Source organism: Salmo salar, chromosome ssa01 (genome assembly GCF_905237065.1).
Source record: "Salmo salar chromosome ssa01, Ssal_v3.1, whole genome shotgun sequence".
NCBI lineage: Eukaryota > Metazoa > Chordata > Actinopteri > Salmoniformes > Salmonidae > Salmo > Salmo salar.
In genome coordinates, this window is record NC_059442.1 from 6707022 (window position 1) to 6727650 (window position 20629).

The 20629-nt window shown below is 39.3% G+C and overlaps 1 protein-coding gene across 4 annotated transcripts in view; it reads right to left on the minus strand.

The window, feature by feature from the left end:
- The window catches only part of trim9 (tripartite motif containing 9), a 139352-nt gene that overhangs the window by 78173 nt on the left and 40550 nt on the right, over nucleotides 1-20629 (minus strand). For all 4 annotated transcript variants that reach the window (XM_045709969.1, XM_045709925.1, XM_045709911.1 and 1 more), the window contains exon 2: nucleotides 12427-12522. In XM_045709969.1, the coding sequence (XP_045565925.1) occupies nucleotides 12427-12522 (96 nt within the window). The remainder of the gene's footprint in view (nucleotides 1-12426; nucleotides 12523-20629) is intronic.

A 20629-nucleotide genomic window follows, 5' to 3' on the forward strand; every position in this document is an offset into this window, starting at 1 on the left:
CATACTATATCTATCTGTATCATCCAGACTGTCACCATACTATATCTATCTGTATCAGAGTGCCACCATACTATATCTATCTGTATCAGAGTGTCACCATACTATATCTATCTGTATCAGTGTCACCATACTATATCTATCTGTATCAGAGTGTAACCATACTATATCTATCTGTATCAGAGTGTCACCATACTATATCTATCTGTATCAGAGTGTTACCATACTATATCTATCTGTATCATCCAGAGTGTCACCATACTATATCTATCTGTATCAGAGTGTCACCATACTATATCTATCTGTATCAGTGTGTCACCATACTATATCTATCTGTATCAGAGTGTCACCATACTATATCTATCATATCAGAGTGTTACCATACTATATCTATCTGTATCAGAGTGTCACCATACTATATCTATCTGTATCAGAGTGTCACCATACTATATCTATCTGTATCAGAGTGTCACCATACTATATCTATCTGTATCATCCAGAGTGTCACCATACTATATCTATCTGTATCAGTGTGTCACCATACTATATCTATCTATCTGTATCAGAGTGTCACCATACTATATCTATCTGTATCAGAGTGTCACCATACTATATCTATCTGTATCAGTGTGTCACCATACTATATCTATCTCTATCAGAGTGTCACCATACTATATCTATCTGTATCAGAGTGTCACCATACTATATCTATCTGTATCAGAGTGTTACCATACTATATCTATCTGTATCAGAGTGTCACCATACTATATCTATCTGTATCAGAGTGTTACCATACTATATCTATCTGTATCAGAGTGTCACCATACTATATCTATCTGTATCAGAGTGTCACCATACTATATCTATCTGTATCATCCAGAGTGTCACCATACTATATCTATCTGTATCAGAGTGTCACCATACTATATCTATCTGTATCATCCAGTGTCACCATACTATATCTATCTGTATCAGAGTGTCACCATACTATATCTATCTGTATCAGTGTGTAACCATACTATATCTATCTGTATCAGAGTGTCACCATACTATATCTATCTGTATCAGAGTGTCACCATACTATATCTATCTGTATCAGAGTGTCACCATACTATATCTATCTGTATCAGTGTGTCACCATACTATATCTATCTGTATCAGAGTGTTACCATACTATATCTATCTGTATCAGAGTGTCACCATACTATATCTATCTGTATCAGAGTGTCACCATACTATATCTATCTGTATCAGTGTGTCACCATACTATATATATCTGTATCAGAGTGTCACCATACTATATCTATCTGTATCAGAGTGTCATCATACTATATCTATCTGTATCAGTGTGTCACCATACTATATCTATCTGTATCAGAGTGTCACCATACTATATCTATCTGTATCAGAGAGTTACCATACTATATCTATCTGTATCAGAGTGTCACCATACTATATCTATCTGTATCAGAGTGTCACCATACTATATCTATCTGTATCAGAGTGTCACCATACTATATATATCTGTATCATCCAGAGTGTCACCATACTATATCTATCTGTATCAGAGTGTCACCATACTATATCTATCTGTATCATCCAGAGTGTCACCATACTATATCTATCTGTATCAGAGTGTCACCATACTATATCTATCTGTATCATCCAGACTGTCACCATACTATATCTATCTGTATCAGAGTGCCACCATACTATATCTATCTGTATCAGAGTGTCACCATACTATATCTATCTGTATCAGTGTCACCATACTATATCTATCTGTATCAGAGTGTAACCATACTATATCTATCTGTATCAGAGTGTCACCATACTATATCTATCTGTATCAGAGTGTTACCATACTATATCTATCTGTATCATCCAGAGTGTCACCATACTATATCTATCTGTATCAGAGTGTCACCATACTATATCTATCTGTATCAGTGTGTCACCATACTATATCTATCTGTATCAGAGTGTCACCATACTATATCTATCATATCAGAGTGTTACCATACTATATCTATCTGTATCAGAGTGTCACCATACTATATCTATCTGTATCAGAGTGTGACCATACTATATCTATCTGTATCAGAGTGTCACCATACTATATCTATCTGTATCATCCAGAGTGTCACCATACTATATCTATCTGTATCAGTGTGTCACCATACTATATCTATCTATCTGTATCAGAGTGTCACCATACTATATCTATCTGTATCAGAGTGTCACCATACTATATCTATCTGTATCAGTGTGTCACCATACTATATCTATCTCTATCAGAGTGTCACCATACTATATCTATCTGTATCAGAGTGTCACCATACTATATCTATCTGTATCAGAGTGTTACCATACTATATCTATCTGTATCAGAGTGTCACCATACTATATCTATCTGTATCAGAGTGTTACCATACTATATCTATCTGTATCAGAGTGTCACCATACTATATCTATCTCTACCAGAGTGTCACCATACTATATCTATCTGTATCATTCAGAGTGTCACCATACTATATCTATCTGTATCAGAGTGTCACCATACTATATCTATCTGTATCAGAGTGTCACCATACTATATCTATCTGTATCATCCAGAGTGTCACCATACTATATCTATCTGTATCAGTGTGTCACCATACTATATCTATCTGTATCAGTGTTACCATACTATATCTATCTGTATCAGTGTGTCACCATACTATATCTATCTGTATCAGAGTGTCACCATACTATATCTATCTGTATCAGAGTGTCACCATACTATATCTATCTGTATCAGAGTGTCACCATACTATATCTATCTGTATCAGAGTGTCACCATACAATATCTATCTGTATCAGAGTGTCACCATACTATATCTATCTGTATCAGTGTGTCACCATACTATATATATCTGTATCAGAGTGTCACCATACTATATCTATCTGTATCAGAGTGTCACCATACTATATCTATCTGTATCAGTGTGTCACCATACTATATCTATCTGTATCAGAGTGTCACCATACTATATCTATCTGTATCAGAGTGTCACCATACTATATCTATCTGTATCAGAGTGTCACCATACTATATCTATCTGTATCATCCAGAGTGTCACCATACTATATCTATCTGTATCAGAGTGTCACCATACTATATCTATCTGTATCATCCAGAGTGTCACCATACTATATCTATCTGTATCAGAGTGTCACCATACTATATCTATCTGTATCATCCAGACTGTCACCATACTATATCTATCTGTATCAGAGTGCCACCATACTATATCTATCTGTATCAGAGTGTCACCATACTATATCTATCTGTATCAGAGTGTCACCATACTATATCTATCTGTATCAGAGTGTCACCATACTATATCTATCTGTATCAGTGTGTAACCATACTATATCTATCTGTATCAGAGTGTCACCATACTATATCTATCTGTATCAGAGTGTCACCATACTATATCTATCTGTATCATCCAGAGTGTCACCATACTATATCTATCTGTATCAGAGTGTCACCATACTATATCTATCTGTATTATCCAGAGTGTCACCATACTATATCTATCTGTATCAGAGTGTCACCATACTATATCTATCTGTATCATCCAGTGTCACCATACTATATCTATCTGTATCAGAGTGTCACCATACTATATCTATCTGTATCAGTGTGTAACCATACTATATCTATCTGTATCAGAGTGTCACCATACTATATCTATCTGTATCAGAGTGTCACCATACTATATCTATCTGTATCAGAGTGTCACCATACTATATCTATCTGTATCATCCAGAGTGTCACCATACTATATCTATCTGTATCAGAGTGTCACCATACTATATCTATCTGTATCAGAGTGTTACCATACTATATCTATCTGTATCAGAGTGTCACCATACTATATCTATCTGTATCAGAGTGTCACCATACTATATCTATCTGTATCAGTGTGTCACCATACTATATATATCTGTATCAGAGTGTCACCATTCTATATCTATCTGTATCAGAGTGTCACCATACTATATCTATCTGTATCAGTGTGTAACCATACTATATCTATCTGTATCAGAGTGTCACCATACTATATCTATCTGTATCAGAGTGTCACCATACTATATCTATCTGTATCAGAGTGTCACCATACTATATCTATCTGTATCATCCAGAGTGTCACCATACTATATCTATCTGTATCAGAGTGTCACCATACTATATCTATCTGTATCATCCAGAGTGTCACCATACTATATCTATCTGTATCAGAGTGTCACCATACTATATCTATCTGTATCATCCAGACTGTCACCATACTATATCTATCTGTATCAGAGTGCCACCATACTATATCTATCTGTATCAGAGTGTCACCATACTATATCTATCTGTATCAGAGTGTCACCATACTGTATCTATCTGTATCAGAGTATCACCATACTATATCTATCTGTATCAGTGTGTAACCATACTATATCTATCTGTATCAGAGTGTCACCATACTATATCTATCTGTATCAGAGTGTCACCATACTATATCTATCTGTATCATCCAGAGTGTCACCATACTATATCTATCTGTATCAGAGTGTCACCATACTATATCTATCTGTATCATCCAGAGTGTCACCATACTATATCTATCTGTATCAGAGTGTCACCATACTATATCTATCTGTATCATCCAGTGTCACCATACTATATCTATCTGTATCAGAGTGTCACCATACTATATCTATCTGTATCAGTGTGTAACCATACTATATCTATCTGTATCAGAGTGTCACCATACTATATCTATCTGTATCAGAGTGTCACCATACTATATCTGTCTGTATCAGAGTGTCACCATACTATATCTATCTGTATCATCCAGAGTGTCACCATACTATATCTATCTGTATCAGTGTGTCACCATACTATATCTATCTGTATCAGAGTGTTACCATACTATATCTATCTGTATCAGAGTGTCACCATACTATATCTATCTGTATCAGAGTGTCACCATACTATATCTATCTGTATCAGAGTGTCACCATACTATATATATCTGTACCAGAGTGTCACCATACTATATCTATCTGTATCATTCAGAGTGTCACCATACTATATCTATCTGTATCAGAGTGTCACCATACTATATCTATCTGTATCAGAGTGTCACCATACTATATCTATCTGTATCATCCAGAGTGTCACCATACTATATCTATCTGTATCAGAGTGTCACCATACTATATCTATCTGTATCATCCAGAGTGTCACCATACTATATCTATCTGTATCAGAGTGTCACCATACTATATCTATCTGTATCATCCAGACTGTCACCATACTATATCTATCTGTATCAGAGTGCCACCATACTATATCTATCTGTATCAGAGTGTCACCATACTATATCTATCTGTATCAGTGTCACCATACTATATCTATCTGTATCAGTGTGTCACCATACTATATCTATCTCTATCAGAGTGTCACCATACTATATCTATCTGTATCAGAGTATCACCATACTATATCTATCTGTATCAGAGTGTTACCATACTATATCTATCTGTATCAGAGTGTCACCATACTATATCTATCTGTATCAGAGTGTCACCATACTATATCTATCTGTATCAGAGTGTTACCATACTATATCTATCTGTATCAGAGTGTCACCATACTATATCTATCTGTACCAGAGTGTCACCATACTATATCTATCTGTATCATTCAGAGTGTCACCATACTATATCTATCTGAATCAGAGTGTCACCATACTATATCTATCTGTATCAGAGTGTCACAATACTATATCTATCTGTATCATCCAGAGTGTCACCATACTATATCTATCTGTATCAGTGTGTCACCATACTATATCTATCTGTATCAGAGTGTCACCATACTATATCTATCTGTATCATCCAGAGTGTCACCATACTATATCTATCTGTATCAGAGTGTCACCATACTATATCTATCTGTATCATCCAGAGTGTCACCATACTATATCTATCTGTATCAGAGTGTCACCATACTATATCTATCTGTATCATCCAGACTGTCACCATACTATATCTATCTGTATCAGAGTGCCACCATACTATATCCAGCTGTATCAGAGTGTCACCATACTATATCTATCTGTATCAGAGTGTCACCATACTATATCTATCTGTATCAGAGTGTCACCATACTATATCTATCTGTATCAGTGTGTAACCATACTATATCTATCTGCATCAGAGTGTCACCATACTATATCTATCTGTATCAGAGTGTCACCATACTATATCTATCTGTATCATCCAGAGTGTCACCATACTATATCTATCTGTATCAGTGTGTCACCATACTATATCTATCTATCTGTATCAGAGTGTCACCATACTATATCTATCTGTATCAGAGTGTCACCATACTATATCTATCTGTATCAGTGTGTCACCATACTATATCTATCTCTATCAGAGTGTCACCATACTATATCTATCTGTATCAGAGTGTCACCATACTATATCTATCTGTATCAGAGTGTTACCATACTATATCTATCTGTATCAGAGTGTCACCATACTATATCTATCTGTATCAGAGTGTCACCATACTATATCTATCTGTATCATCCAGAGTGTCACCATACTATATCTATCTGTATCAGTGTGTCACCATACTATATCTATCTGTATCAGAGTGTTACCATACTATATCTATCTGTATCAGAGTGTCACCATACTATATATATCTGTATCAGAGTGTCACCATACTATATCTATCTGTATCAGAGTGTCACCATACTATATATATCTGTACCAGAGTGTCACCATACTATATCTATCTGTATCATTCAGAGTGTCACCATACTATATCTATCTGTATCAGAGTGTCACCATACTATATCTATCTGTATCAGAGTGTCACCATACTATATCTATCTGTATCATCCAGAGTGTCACCATACTATATCTATCTGTATCAGAGTGCCACCATACTATATCTATCTGTATCAGAGTGTCACCATACTATATCTATCTGTATCAGTGTCACCATACTATATCTATCTGTATCAGTGTGTCACCATACTATATCTATCTCTATCAGAGTGTCACCATACTATATCTATCTGTATCAGAGTGTCACCATACTATATCTATCTGTATCAGAGTGTTACCATACTATATCTATCTGTATCAGAGTGTCACCATACTATATCTATCTGTATCAGAGTGTCACCATACTATATCTATCTGTATCAGAGTGTTACCATACTATATCTATCTGTATCAGAGTGTCACCATACTATATCTATCTGTACCAGAGTGTCACCATACTATATCTATCTGTATCATTCAGAGTGTCACCATACTATATCTATCTGTATCAGAGTGTCACCATACTATATCTATCTGTATCAGAGTGTCACAATACTATATCTATCTGTATCATCCAGAGTGTCACCATACTATATCTATCTGTATCAGTGTGTCACCATACTATATCTATCTCTATCATAGTGTCACCATACTATATCTATCTGTATCAGAGTGTCACCATACTATATCTATCTGTATCAGAGTGTCACCATACTATATCTATCTGTATCAGAGTGTCACCATACAATATCTATCTGTATCAGAGTGTCACCATACTATATCTATCTGTATCAGTGTGTCACCATACTATATATATCTGTATCAGAGTGTCACCATACTATATCTATCTGTATCAGAGTGTCACCATACTATATCTATCTGTATCAGTGTGTCACCATACTATATCTATCTGTATCAGAGTGTCACCATACTATATCTATCTGTATCAGAGTGTCACCATACTATATCTATCTGTATCAGAGTGTCACCATACTATATCTATCTGTATCAGAGTGTCGCCATACTATATCTATCTGTATCAGAGTGTCACCATACTATATCTATCTGTATCATCCAGAGTGTCACCATACTATATCTATCTGTATCAGAGTGTCACCATACTATATCTATCTGTATCATCCAGACTTTCACCATACTATATCTATCTGTATCAGAGTGCCACCATACTATATCTATCTGTATCAGAGTGTCACCATACTATATCTATCTGTATCAGAGTGTCACCATACTATATCTATCTGTATCAGAGTGTCACCATACTATATCTATCTGTATCATCCAGAGTGTCACCATACTATATCTATCTGTATCAGAGTGTCACCATACTATATCTATCTGTATCATCCAGAGTGTCACCATACTATATCTATCTGTATCAGAGTGTCACCATACTATATCTATCTGTATCATCCAGTGTCACCATACTATATCTATCTGTATCAGAGTGTCACCATACTATATCTATCTGTATCAGTGTGTAACCATACTATATCTATCTGTATCAGAGTGTCACCATACTATATCTATCTGTATCATCTAGAGTGTCACCATACTATATCTATCTGTATCAGTGTGTCACCATACTATATCTATCTGTATCAGAGTGTTACCATACTATATCTATCTGTATCAGAGTGTCACCATACTATATCTATCTGTATCAGAGTGTCACCATACTATATCTATCTGTATCAGAGTGTCACCATACTATATCTATCTGTATCAGAGTGTCACCATACAATATCTATCTGTATCATCCAGAGTGTCACCATACTATATCTATCTGTATCAGTGTGTCACCATACTATATCTATCTGTATCAGAGTGTCACCATACTATATCTATCTGTATCAGAGTGTCACCATACTATATCTATCTGTATCAGAGTGTCACCATACTATATCTATCTGTATCATCCAGAGTGTCACCATACTATATCTATCTGTATCAGTGTGTCACCATACTATATCTATCTGTATCAGAGTGTTACCATACTATATCTATCTGTATCAGAGTGTCACCATACTATATATATCTGTATCAGAGTGTCACCATACTATATCTATCTGTATCAGAGTGTCACCATACTATATATATCTGTACCAGAGTGTCACCATACTATATCTATCTGTATCATTCAGAGTGTCACCATACTATATCTATCTGTATCAGAGTGTCACCATACTATATCTATCTGTATCAGAGTGTCACCATACTATATCTATCTGTATCATCCAGAGTGTCACCATACTATATCTATCTGTATCAGAGTGCCACCATACTATATCTATCTGTATCAGAGTGTCACCATACTATATCTATCTGTATCAGTGTCACCATACTATATCTATCTGTATCAGTGTGTCACCATACTATATCTATCTCTATCAGAGTGTCACCATACTATATCTATCTGTATCAGAGTGTCACCATACTATATCTATCTGTATCAGAGTGTTACCATACTATATCTATCTGTATCAGAGTGTCACCATACTATATCTATCTGTATCAGAGTGTCACCATACTATATCTATCTGTATCAGAGTGTTACCATACTATATCTATCTGTATCAGAGTGTCACCATACTATATCTATCTGTACCAGAGTGTCACCATAATATATCTATCTGTATCATTCAGAGTGTCACCATACTATATCTATCTGTATCAGAGTGTCACCATACTATATCTATCTGTATCAGAGTGTCACAATACTATATCTATCTGTATCATCCAGAGTGTCACCATACTATATCTATCTGTATCAGTGTGTCACCATACTATATCTATCTCTATCATAGTGTCACCATACTATATCTATCTGTATCAGAGTGTCACCATACTATATCTATCTGTATCAGAGTGTCACCATACTATATCTATCTGTATCAGAGTGTCACCATACAATATCTATCTGTATCAGAGTGTCACCATACTATATCTATCTGTATCAGTGTGTCACCATACTATATATATCTGTATCAGAGTGTCACCATACTATATCTATCTGTATCAGAGTGTCACCATACTATATCTATCTGTATCAGTGTGTCACCATACTATATCTATCTGTATCAGAGTGTCACCATACTATATCTATCTGTATCAGAGTGTCACCATACTATATCTATCTGTATCAGAGTGTCACCATACTATATCTATCTGTATCAGAGTGTCACCATACTATATCTATCTGTATCAGAGTGTCACCATACTATATCTATCTGTATCATCCAGAGTGTCACCATACTATATCTATCTGTATCAGAGTGTCACCATACTATATCTATCTGTATCATCCAGACTTTCACCATACTATATCTATCTGTATCAGAGTGCCACCATACTATATCTATCTGTATCAGAGTGTCACCATACTATATCTATCTGTATCAGAGTGTCACCATACTATATCTATCTGTATCAGAGTGTCACCATACTATATCTATCTGTATCATCCAGAGTGTCACCATACTATATCTATCTGTATCAGAGTGTCACCATACTATATCTATCTGTATCATCCAGAGTGTCACCATACTATATCTATCTGTATCAGAGTGTCACCATACTATATCTATCTGTATCATCCAGTGTCACCATACTATATCTATCTGTATCAGAGTGTCACCATACTATATCTATCTGTATCAGTGTGTAACCATACTATATCTATCTGTATCAGAGTGTCACCATACTATATCTATCTGTATCATCTAGAGTGTCACCATACTATATCTATCTGTATCAGTGTGTCACCATACTATATCTATCTGTATCAGAGTGTTACCATACTATATCTATCTGTATCAGAGTGTCACCATACTATATCTATCTGTATCAGAGTGTCACCATACTATATCTATCTGTATCAGAGTGTCACCATACTATATCTATCTGTATCAGAGTGTCACCATACTATATCTATCTGTATCATCCAGAGTGTCACCATACTATATCTATCTGTATCAGTGTGTCACCATACTATATCTATCTGTATCAGAGTGTCACCATACTATATCTATCTGTATCAGAGTGTCACCATACTATATCTATCTGTATCAGAGTGTCACCATACTATATCTATCTGTATCATCCAGAGTGTCACCATACTATATCTATCTGTATCAGTGTGTCACCATACTATATCTATCTTGTATCAGAGTGTCACCATACTATATCTATCTGTATCAGAGTGTCACCATACTATATCTATCTGTATCAGTGTGTCACCATACTATATCTATCTCTATCAGAGTGTCACCATACTATATCTATCTGTATCAGAGTGTCACCATACTATATCTATCTGTATCAGAGTGTTACCATACTATATCTATCTGTATCAGAGTGTCACCATACCCTATCTATCTGTATCAGAGTGTCACCATACTATATCTATCTGTATCAGAGTGTTACCATACTATATCTATCTGTATCAGAGTGTCACCATACTATATCTATCTGTACCAGAGTGTCACCATACTATATCTATCTGTATCAGAGTGTCACCATACTATATCTATCTGTATCAGAGTGTCACCATACTATATCTATCTGTATCAGAGTATCACCATACTATATCTATCTGTATCATCCAGAGTGTCACCATACTATATCTATCTGTATCAGTGTGTCACCATACTATATCTATCTCTATCAGAGTGTCACCATACTATATCTATCTGTATCAGAGTGTCACCATACTATATCTATCTGTATCAGAGTGTTACCATACTATATCTATCTGTATCAGAGTGTCACCATACTATATCTATCTGTATCAGAGTGTCACCATACTATATCTATCTGTATCAGAGTGTCACCATACTATATCTATCTGTACCAAAGTGTCACCATACTATATCTATCTGTATCATTCAGAGTGTCACCATACTATATCTATCTGTATCAGAGTGTCACCATACTATATCTATCTGTATCAGAGTGTCACCATACTATATCTATCTGTATCATTCAGTGTCACCATACTATATCTATCTGTATCAGAGTGTCACCATACTATATCTATCTGTATCAGAGTGTCACCATACTATATCTATCTGTATCAGAGTGTCACCATACTATATCTATCTGTATCAGAGTGTTACCATACTATATCTATCTGTATCAGAGTGTTACCATACTATATCTTCTAGCTACTGTTGCCGGGTGACTCTTGAGGCAAAGTTCCCAGGTTAAATGTTCTATACGTATCAGTAAGTTACAGTTCCTATAGGATGACATGAGGGGAGGAGCTATGACAGGGTGAACGTGTAGGAGGGGTTTAGGACGGCACGTGAGAGGGGCTATGAGTGGCTATGGGAGTAGGGGTGAGATGCTTGTAACGGCGAGAGGAGCGACTTAGTCTGCGTCCCAAATGGCACCCTATTCCCTATATAGGGCACTACTTTTGACCAGACTGATGGGCTCTGATGAAAGTAGTGCACTTTATAGGGAATAAGGTGTCATTTGTGATGCAGCCTATGACAGTGTAGGCAGTACAGTGTGTACCTGGATGTGCTGCACCATGTTCCTCAGCTGAACCAGGAACTCTTTGGCTTCTGTAGCTCGGTCTGACAGGATGTTGAGGGCTTGGGACAGCTGGCCCTGAGGAGGAGAGGACAGAGAGGAAAACATGGTCAGAGGACAGAGAGAAAAACATGGTCAGAGAACAGAGAGAAAAATATGGTCAGAGTAAAAGTGAAAGTCACCCAGTAAAATACTACTTCAGTAAAAGTCCAAGTATTTTGTTCTAAATATACTTAAGTATCAAAAGTAAAACTATTAATAATTGAAAATTCCTTATATTAAGAAAATCAGACGGCACAATTTTCTTTTTTTTAAATTTACGGATAGCCAGGGGCACATTCCAACACTCAGACATCATGTACAAATGAAGCATGTGTGTTTAGTGAGTCCACCAGATCAGAGGCAGTAGGCATGACCAGGGATGTTCTCTTGATAAGTGTGTGAATTGGATCATTTTCTCTCCGGCTAAGCATTCAAAATGTAACGAGTACTTTTGGATGTCAGGGAAAATGTATGGAGTAAAAAGTACATTATTTTCTTTAGGAAAGAGGGATACCTAGTCAGTTGTACAGGGAAAGGGGGATACCTAGTCAGTTGTACAGGGAAAGGGGGGATACCTAGTCAGTTGTATAGGGAAAGGGGGATACCTAGTCAGTTGGATAGGGAAAGGGGGGATACCTAGTCAGTTGTATAGGGAAAGGGGGATACCTAGTCAGTTGGATAGGGAAAGGGGGGATACCTAGTCAGTTGTATAGGGAAAGGGGGATACCTAGTCAGTTGTACAGGGAAAGGGGGATACCTAGTCAGTTGTACAGGGAAAGGGGGGGATACCTAGTCAGTTGTACAGGGAAAGGGGGATACCTAGTCAGTTGTACAGGGAAAGGGGGATACCTAGTCAGTTGTACAGGGAAAGGGGGTTTACCTAGTCAGTTGTATAGGGAAAGGGGGATACCTAGTCAGTTGTATAGGGAAAGGGGGGATACCTAGTCAGTTGTACAGGGAAAGGGGGATACCTAGTCAGTTGAACAGGGAAAGAGGGATACCTAGTCAGTTGTACAGGGAAAGGGGGATACCTAGTCAGTTGTATAGGGAAAGGGGGGATACCTAGTCAGTTGTACAGGGAAAGGGGGATACCTAGTCAGTTGTATAGGGAAAGGCGGATACCTAGTCAGTTGAATAGGGAAAGGGGGGATACCTAGTCAGTTGTATAGGGAAAGGGGGATACCTAGTCAGTTGTACAGGGAAAGGGGGATACCTAGTCAGTTGTATAGGGAAAGGGGGGATACCTAGTCAGTTGTACAGGGAAAGGGGGATACCTAGTCAGTTGAACAGGGAAAGAGGGATACCTAGTCAGTTGTACAGGGAAAGGGGGATACCTAGTCAGTTGTATAGGGAAAGGCGGATACCTAGTCAGTTGTACAGGGAAAGGGGGGATACCTAGTCAGTTGAACAGGGAAAGAGGGATACCTAGTCAGTTGAACAGGGAAAGGGGGGATACCTAGTCAGTTGTATAGGGAAAGGGGGGATACCTAGTCAGTTGTACAGGGAAAGGGGGATACCTAGTCAGTTGTATAGGGAAAGGGGGGATACCTAGTCAGTTGTACAGGGAAAGGGGGGATACCTAGTCAGTTGAACAGGGAAAGGGGGGATACCTAGTCAGTTGTATAGGGAAAGGGGGGATACCTAGTCAGTTGAACAGGGAAAGGGGGGATACCTAGTCAGTTGTACAGGGAAAGGGGGATACCTAGTCAGTTGTATAGGGAAAGGGGGATACCTAGTCAGTTGTATAGGGAAAGGGGGGATACCTAGTCAGTTGTATAGGGAAAGGGGGGATACCTAGTCAGTTGTACAGGGAAAGGGGGGATACCTAGTCAGTTGTACAGGGAAAGGGGGATACCTAGTCAGTTGTACAGGGAAAGGGGGATACCTAGTCAGTTGTATAGGGAAAGGGGGATACCTAGTCAGTTGTACAGGGAAAGGGGGATACCTAGTCAGTTGTACAGGGAAAGGGGGATACCTAGTCAGTTGTACAGGGAAAGGGGGATACCTAGTCAGTTGTATAGGGAAACGGGGATACCTAGTCAGTTGTATAGGGAAAGGGGGATACCTAGTCATTTGTATAGGGAAAGGGGGGATACCTAGTCAGTTGTACAGGGAAAGGGGGAATAACTAGTCAGTTGTACAGGGAAAGGGGGATACTTAGTCAGTTGTATAGGGAAAGGGGGATACCTAGTCAGTTGTATAGGGAAAGGGGGATACCTAGTCAGTTGGAAAGGGGGATACCTAGTCAGTTGTTCAGGGAAAGGGGGATACCTAGTCAGTTGTATAGGGAAAGGGGGGATACCTAGTCAGTTGTACAACTGAATGCATTCAACTGAAATGTGTCTTTGGCATTTAACCCAACCCCTCTGAATCAGAGAGGTGCGGGAGGGCTGCCTTAATCGATCTCCACGTCTTCTGCGCCATTGGGAACAGTGGGTGAACTGCCTTGTTCAGGGGCAGAACATCAGATTTTGACCTTGTTAGCTCGGGGATTCGATCGAGCAACCTTTCGGGTTACTGGCCCAACGCTCCTACCTGCCAAGCTACCGAATGTAGTGAAGTAAAAGTAAAAGTTGTAAAAAATATATATAGTAAAGTACAGATACCCCAAACAACTTCTTAAGTAGTACTTTTACCTAAGTACTTTTCACCACTGTCGTTATCTCTCTCTCTCAATTCAATATTAATTTTAAGGGCTTTATTGGCAGTGGAAACGTTTACATTGCCAAAGCAAGTTAAATAGATTATAAACAAAAGTGAAATATATACACTGCTCAAAAAAATAAAGGGAACACTTAAACAACACAATGTAACTCCAAGTCAATCACACTTCTGTGAAATCAAACTGTCCACTTAGGAAGCAACACTGATTGACAATAAATTTCACATGCTGTTGTGCAAATGGAATAGACAACAGGTGGAAATTATAGACAATTAGCAAGACACCCCCAATAAAGGAGTGGTTCTGCAGGTGGGAACCACAGACCACTTCTCAGTTCCTATGCTTCCTGGCTGATGTTTTGGTCACTTTTGAATGCTGGCGGTGCTTTCACTCTAGTGGTAGCATGAGACGGAGTCTACAACCCACACAAGTGGCTCAGGTAGTGCAGCTCATCCAGGATGACACATCAATGCGAGCTGTGGCAAGAAGGTTTGCTGTGTCTGTCAGCGTAGTATCCAGAGCATGGAGGCGCTACCAGGAGACAGGCCAGTACATCAGGAGACGTGGAGGAGGCCGTAGGAGGGCAACAACCCAGCAGCAGGACCGCTACCTCCGCCTTTGTGCAAGGAGGAGCAGGAGAAGCACTGCCAGAGCCCTGCAAAATGACCTCCAGCAGGCCACAAATGTGCATGTGTCTGCTCAAACGGTCAGAAACAGACTCCATGAGGGTGGTATGAGGGCACGACGTCCACAGGTGGGGGTTGTGCTTACAGCCCAACACCTTGCAAGACGTTTGGCATTTGCCAGAGAACACCAAGATTGGCAAATTCGCCACTGGCGCCCTGTGCTCTTCACAGATGAAAGCAGGTTCACACTGAGCACGTGACAGACGTGACAGAGTCTGGAGACGCCGTGGAGAACGTTCTGCTGCCTGCAACATCCTCCAGCATGACCGGTTTGGCGGTGGGTCAGTCATGGTGTGGGGTGGCATTTCTTTGGGGGGCCGCACAGCCCTCCATGTGCTCGCCAGAGGTAGCCTGACTGCCATTTGGTACCGAGATGAGATCCTCAGACCCCTTGTGAGACCATATGCTGGTGCGGTTGGCCCTGGGTCCCTCCTAATGCAAGACAATGCTAGACCTCATGTGGCTGGAGTGTGTCAGCAGTTCCTGCAAGAGGAAGGCATTGATGCTATGGACTGGCCCGCCCGTTCCCCAGACCTGAATCCAATTGTGCACATCTGGGACATCATGTCTCGCTCCATCCACCAACGCCACGTTGCACCACAGACTGTCCAGGAGTTGGCGGATGCTTTAGTCCAGGTCTGGGAGGAGATCCCTCAGGAGATCATCCGCCACCTCATCAGGAGCATGCCCAGGCGTTGTAGGGAGGTCATACAGGCACGTGGAGGCCACACACACTACTGAGCCTCATTTTGACTTGTTTTAAGGACATTACATCAAAGTTGGATCAGCCTGTAGTGTGGTTTTCCACTTTAATTTTGAGTGTGACTCCAAATCCAGACCTCCATGGGTTGATAAATTGGATTTCCATTGATTATTTTTGTGTGATTTTGTTGTCAGCACATTCAACTATGTCAAGAAAAAAGTATTTAATAAGATGATTTCTTTCATTCAGATCTAGGATGTGTTGTTTAAGTGTTCCCTTTATTTTTTTGAGCAGTATATATATTTTATTAACAGTAACAGGAACTCACAAAAGTTCCAAAAGAATAAAGACATTTCAAATGTCACATTACGTGCAAATAGTTATAGTATTAAAGGGAAAATAAATAAACATAAATATGGGTTGTATTTACAATGGTGTTTTGTTCTTCACTAGTTGCAGTTTTCTTGTGGTAAAGGTCCAAAAATATTACTGCTTTGATGGCAAACTGTGGTATTTCACCCAATAGATATGGGAGTTTATCAAAATTGGGTTTGTTTTTTAATTCTTTGTGGATCTGTGTAATCTGAGGGAAATATGTGTCTCTAATATGGTCATATATTGGGCAGGAGGTTAGGAAGTGCAACTCAGTTTCCACCTCATTTTGTGGGCAGTGTGCACATAGCTTGTCTTCTCTTTAGAGCCAGGTCTGCCAATGGCGGCCTCTCTCAATAGCAAGGCTATGCTCACCGAGTACATAGTCAAAGCTTTTCCTTACGTTCGGGTCAGTCACAGTGGTCAGGTATTCTGTCACTGTGTACTCTCTGTTTAGGGCCAAATAGCATTCTAGTTTTCTCAGTTTTTTTGTTTCTTCCCAATATGTCAAGTAATTATCTTTTTGTTTTCTCATCAATTGGTTGGTTCTAATTGTGTTGCTGTCCTGTGGCTCTGTGGGGTCTGTTTTTGTTTGTGAATTAAGCCCCAGGACCAGCTTGCTCTTCTCCAGGTTTTTCTCTGTAGGTTATGGCTTTGTTAAGGAAGATTTGGGAATCACTTCCTTTTAGATGGTTGTTTTCTGGATTTTGATAATTTAGCGTGTAAATAATCTATCTAACTATCAGTCAATCAAAAGGACATCATTAAGATTAGTCACATGGAGTCTGTGTCTACCCTCCATAGAGGAGGAGTTGAATGATTGTTGTTCCTGTCTCTTTACCACCCTGGGGACAGAAAGGGGTCAGCTCAGTGTCCTCTACACTCTTGCTGATTTGTTCCATATCCTGACATAACAGGAAACGCCTCTGCTTTAGCTGACACACAGACCTCCTTGTTTGGATAATGGGGGTCGGGGTGGTGGGGGGGGGTCGAGTCCATAAAAGTGGGGCTGTGTGAACAGAGGGGTCAATGGAGTGAGGGGTAGCAGCCTATACACACACACACACACACACACACATACACACACACACACACACACACACACACCACCTAACACCAACCCTGGGAACGTTTTGTGGTTGAGTGAACTGACTGGAGATCAGCCAAGTGGAGACAGAGCTTGTTATCTTTCAGGAGGACTGATGTGGAATAGCTTCAGAACACAACCGTCCATGTGTCTACCTCTAGTCTAGGATCAAATCAAATCAAGGCGTTACTGCAGACCCGGATTCATTCCCAGGCTGTGCTACAACCGGCCTTGTCAGGGAGTCCCATTGGACGGCCCAGCGGAAGCCACATTATTTTTTCTAAAACAATGAGCACTCGGTATGTTGTGGGTCTCCACTGTTTCAGTGGTTTCACTCCTGTCATGTGTTCTTCTCTTGAGGTCACTTTTCCAAAGGCTTTTCCAGACATGACTTATGGTCAAATTCTGATCAAATATACAGTACCAGTAAAAAGTGTGGACACACCTACTCATTCAAGGGTTTTTCCTTTATTTTTACTATTTTCTACATTGTAGAATAATAGTGAAGACATTAAAACTATGAAATATATGGAATCATATGGAATCATGTAGTTTCCAAAAAAGTGTTAAACAAATGAAAACATATTTATATTTTGAGATTCTTCAAATAGCCACCCTTTGCCTTGATGACAGCTTTTCCAACAGTCTTGAAGGAGTTCCCACATATGCTGAGCACTTGTTGGCTGCTTTTCCTTCACTCTGCAGTCCAACTCATCCCAAACCATCTCAATTGGGTTGAGGTCGGGTGATTGTAGAGACCAGGTCATCTGATGCAGCACTCCATCACTCTCCTTTTTGGTCAAATAGCCCTTTCACAGCCTGGAGGTGTGTTTTGGGTCATTGTCCTGTTGAAAAACAAATGATAGTCCCACTAAGCTCAAACCAGATGGGATGGCGTATCGCTGCAGAATGCTGTGGTAGTCATGCTGGTTAAGTGTGCCTTGAATTCTAAATAAATCACAGACAGTGTCACCAGCAAAACACCCCCACAACAGCTGGTTGAGAGAATGCCAAGAATGTGCAAAGCTGTCATCAAGGCAAAGGGTGGCTACTTTGAAGAATCTCAAACATAAAATACATTGTGATTTGTTTAACACTTTTTTGGTTACTACATGATTCCATATGTGTTATTTCATTGTGTTGATGTCTTCACTATTATTCTACAATGTAGAAAATAGTAAAAAATAAAGAAAAACCCTGGAATGAGTAGGTGTGTCCAAATTTTTGACTGTTACTGTACATTTCTCCCAAAATACACAATGTAAAGTGATATGTCATATTGGGACTGTTAGATGAAAGGATAAAACCAATCTGTTTAACAGCATAATTCTACAATCTTACTTTGAAGTAACCATCTGTCTTATGTAACCACACCAAATGTAACATATCATACTGATTTCAGTGACCAGGATTTACATTTACTATGTTACGTGTAGTCTATGAGACCAGGCTGCCATGCAGGGCTGCTGGCATCAAACCCCCGCCCCTGCTGGGGGAATGGGGTTCCGATGACGGGCCTTAAGGTTATTACATCTGGGGGTGGGGAGATGGATGGTTGTCGTAAACTGTTGCTGAAAAACAGGGTATATGTCAACTTACATGGGTAAGTTGACATATAAACACATGCCAAGTTTTTCGCCTATTGGTTGGGAGAGAGGAAAGTGATCCCATAAGTTAAAAACGGCAAGAGTGAGGAATGTGCATTATCGGGAAAAGGGGATACCTAGTCAGTTGCACAACCCAATCGGAGAGGTGCGGTGGGGCTGCCTTCATCAACGATCATCAGGGGAACAGTTGTTGTGGGGGTTAACTGCCTTGCTCAAGGGAAGAACGGTCCGATTGTTTTGCAACTATTCGGTTACTGTCTCAACGCTCTAACGGTTGAGACAGTAAGGTTAGAGCCTATAGGTTAGAGTCTAACCAATAGGCTCCCTGCTGCCGTTCGTACAGGTTATAATGACATTCCACACATGGCTAACGGGAAAGAGGAGGAGAAACAACGCAACGCTGATGATGATACGTTTGTATATATATTCTCGCTATTCCCGTAGAATAGGAAACAAAGTGAATTACTGTAACGCGCTGGCCATAGAGAGGGTTTTTTTGTTCTTTATTTTGGTTAGGCCAGGGTGTTACATTGGGTGGGCGTTCTATGTTCCTTTTTCTATGTTTTTGTATTTCTTTGTTTTGGGCCGAGTAGGGTTCCTAATCAGAGGCAGCTGTCTATCGTTGTCTCTGATTAGGAATCATACTTAGGCAGCCTGTTTTTCCTTTGGGGTTTTGTGGGTAGTTGTTTTCTGTCTTGTGTGTGTTCACCTGGCAGAACTGTTGGCTTTCGTTTTTCCCTGTTTGTTTTTGAAGTGTCTCATTAAAAATCATTTTGACCACTTGCCACGCTGCATCTTGGTCCCCTCTTCCAGACGATCGTTACAATTATGTCACGTTTACCGGATGAGGTTAAATGAGCATTCCGACAAGCCTTCCTGATTGAACTTTCATAAACCTCATCGCACTATGTAGGGAATAGGCTGTCATTTGGGACACACATCTATGTCATCCCTTAGTCTAGGCATCTCATGTGAACCAAACCGACCAATGGGAATAGAGAGATGACCTTTGACCCTTGGGTTTTG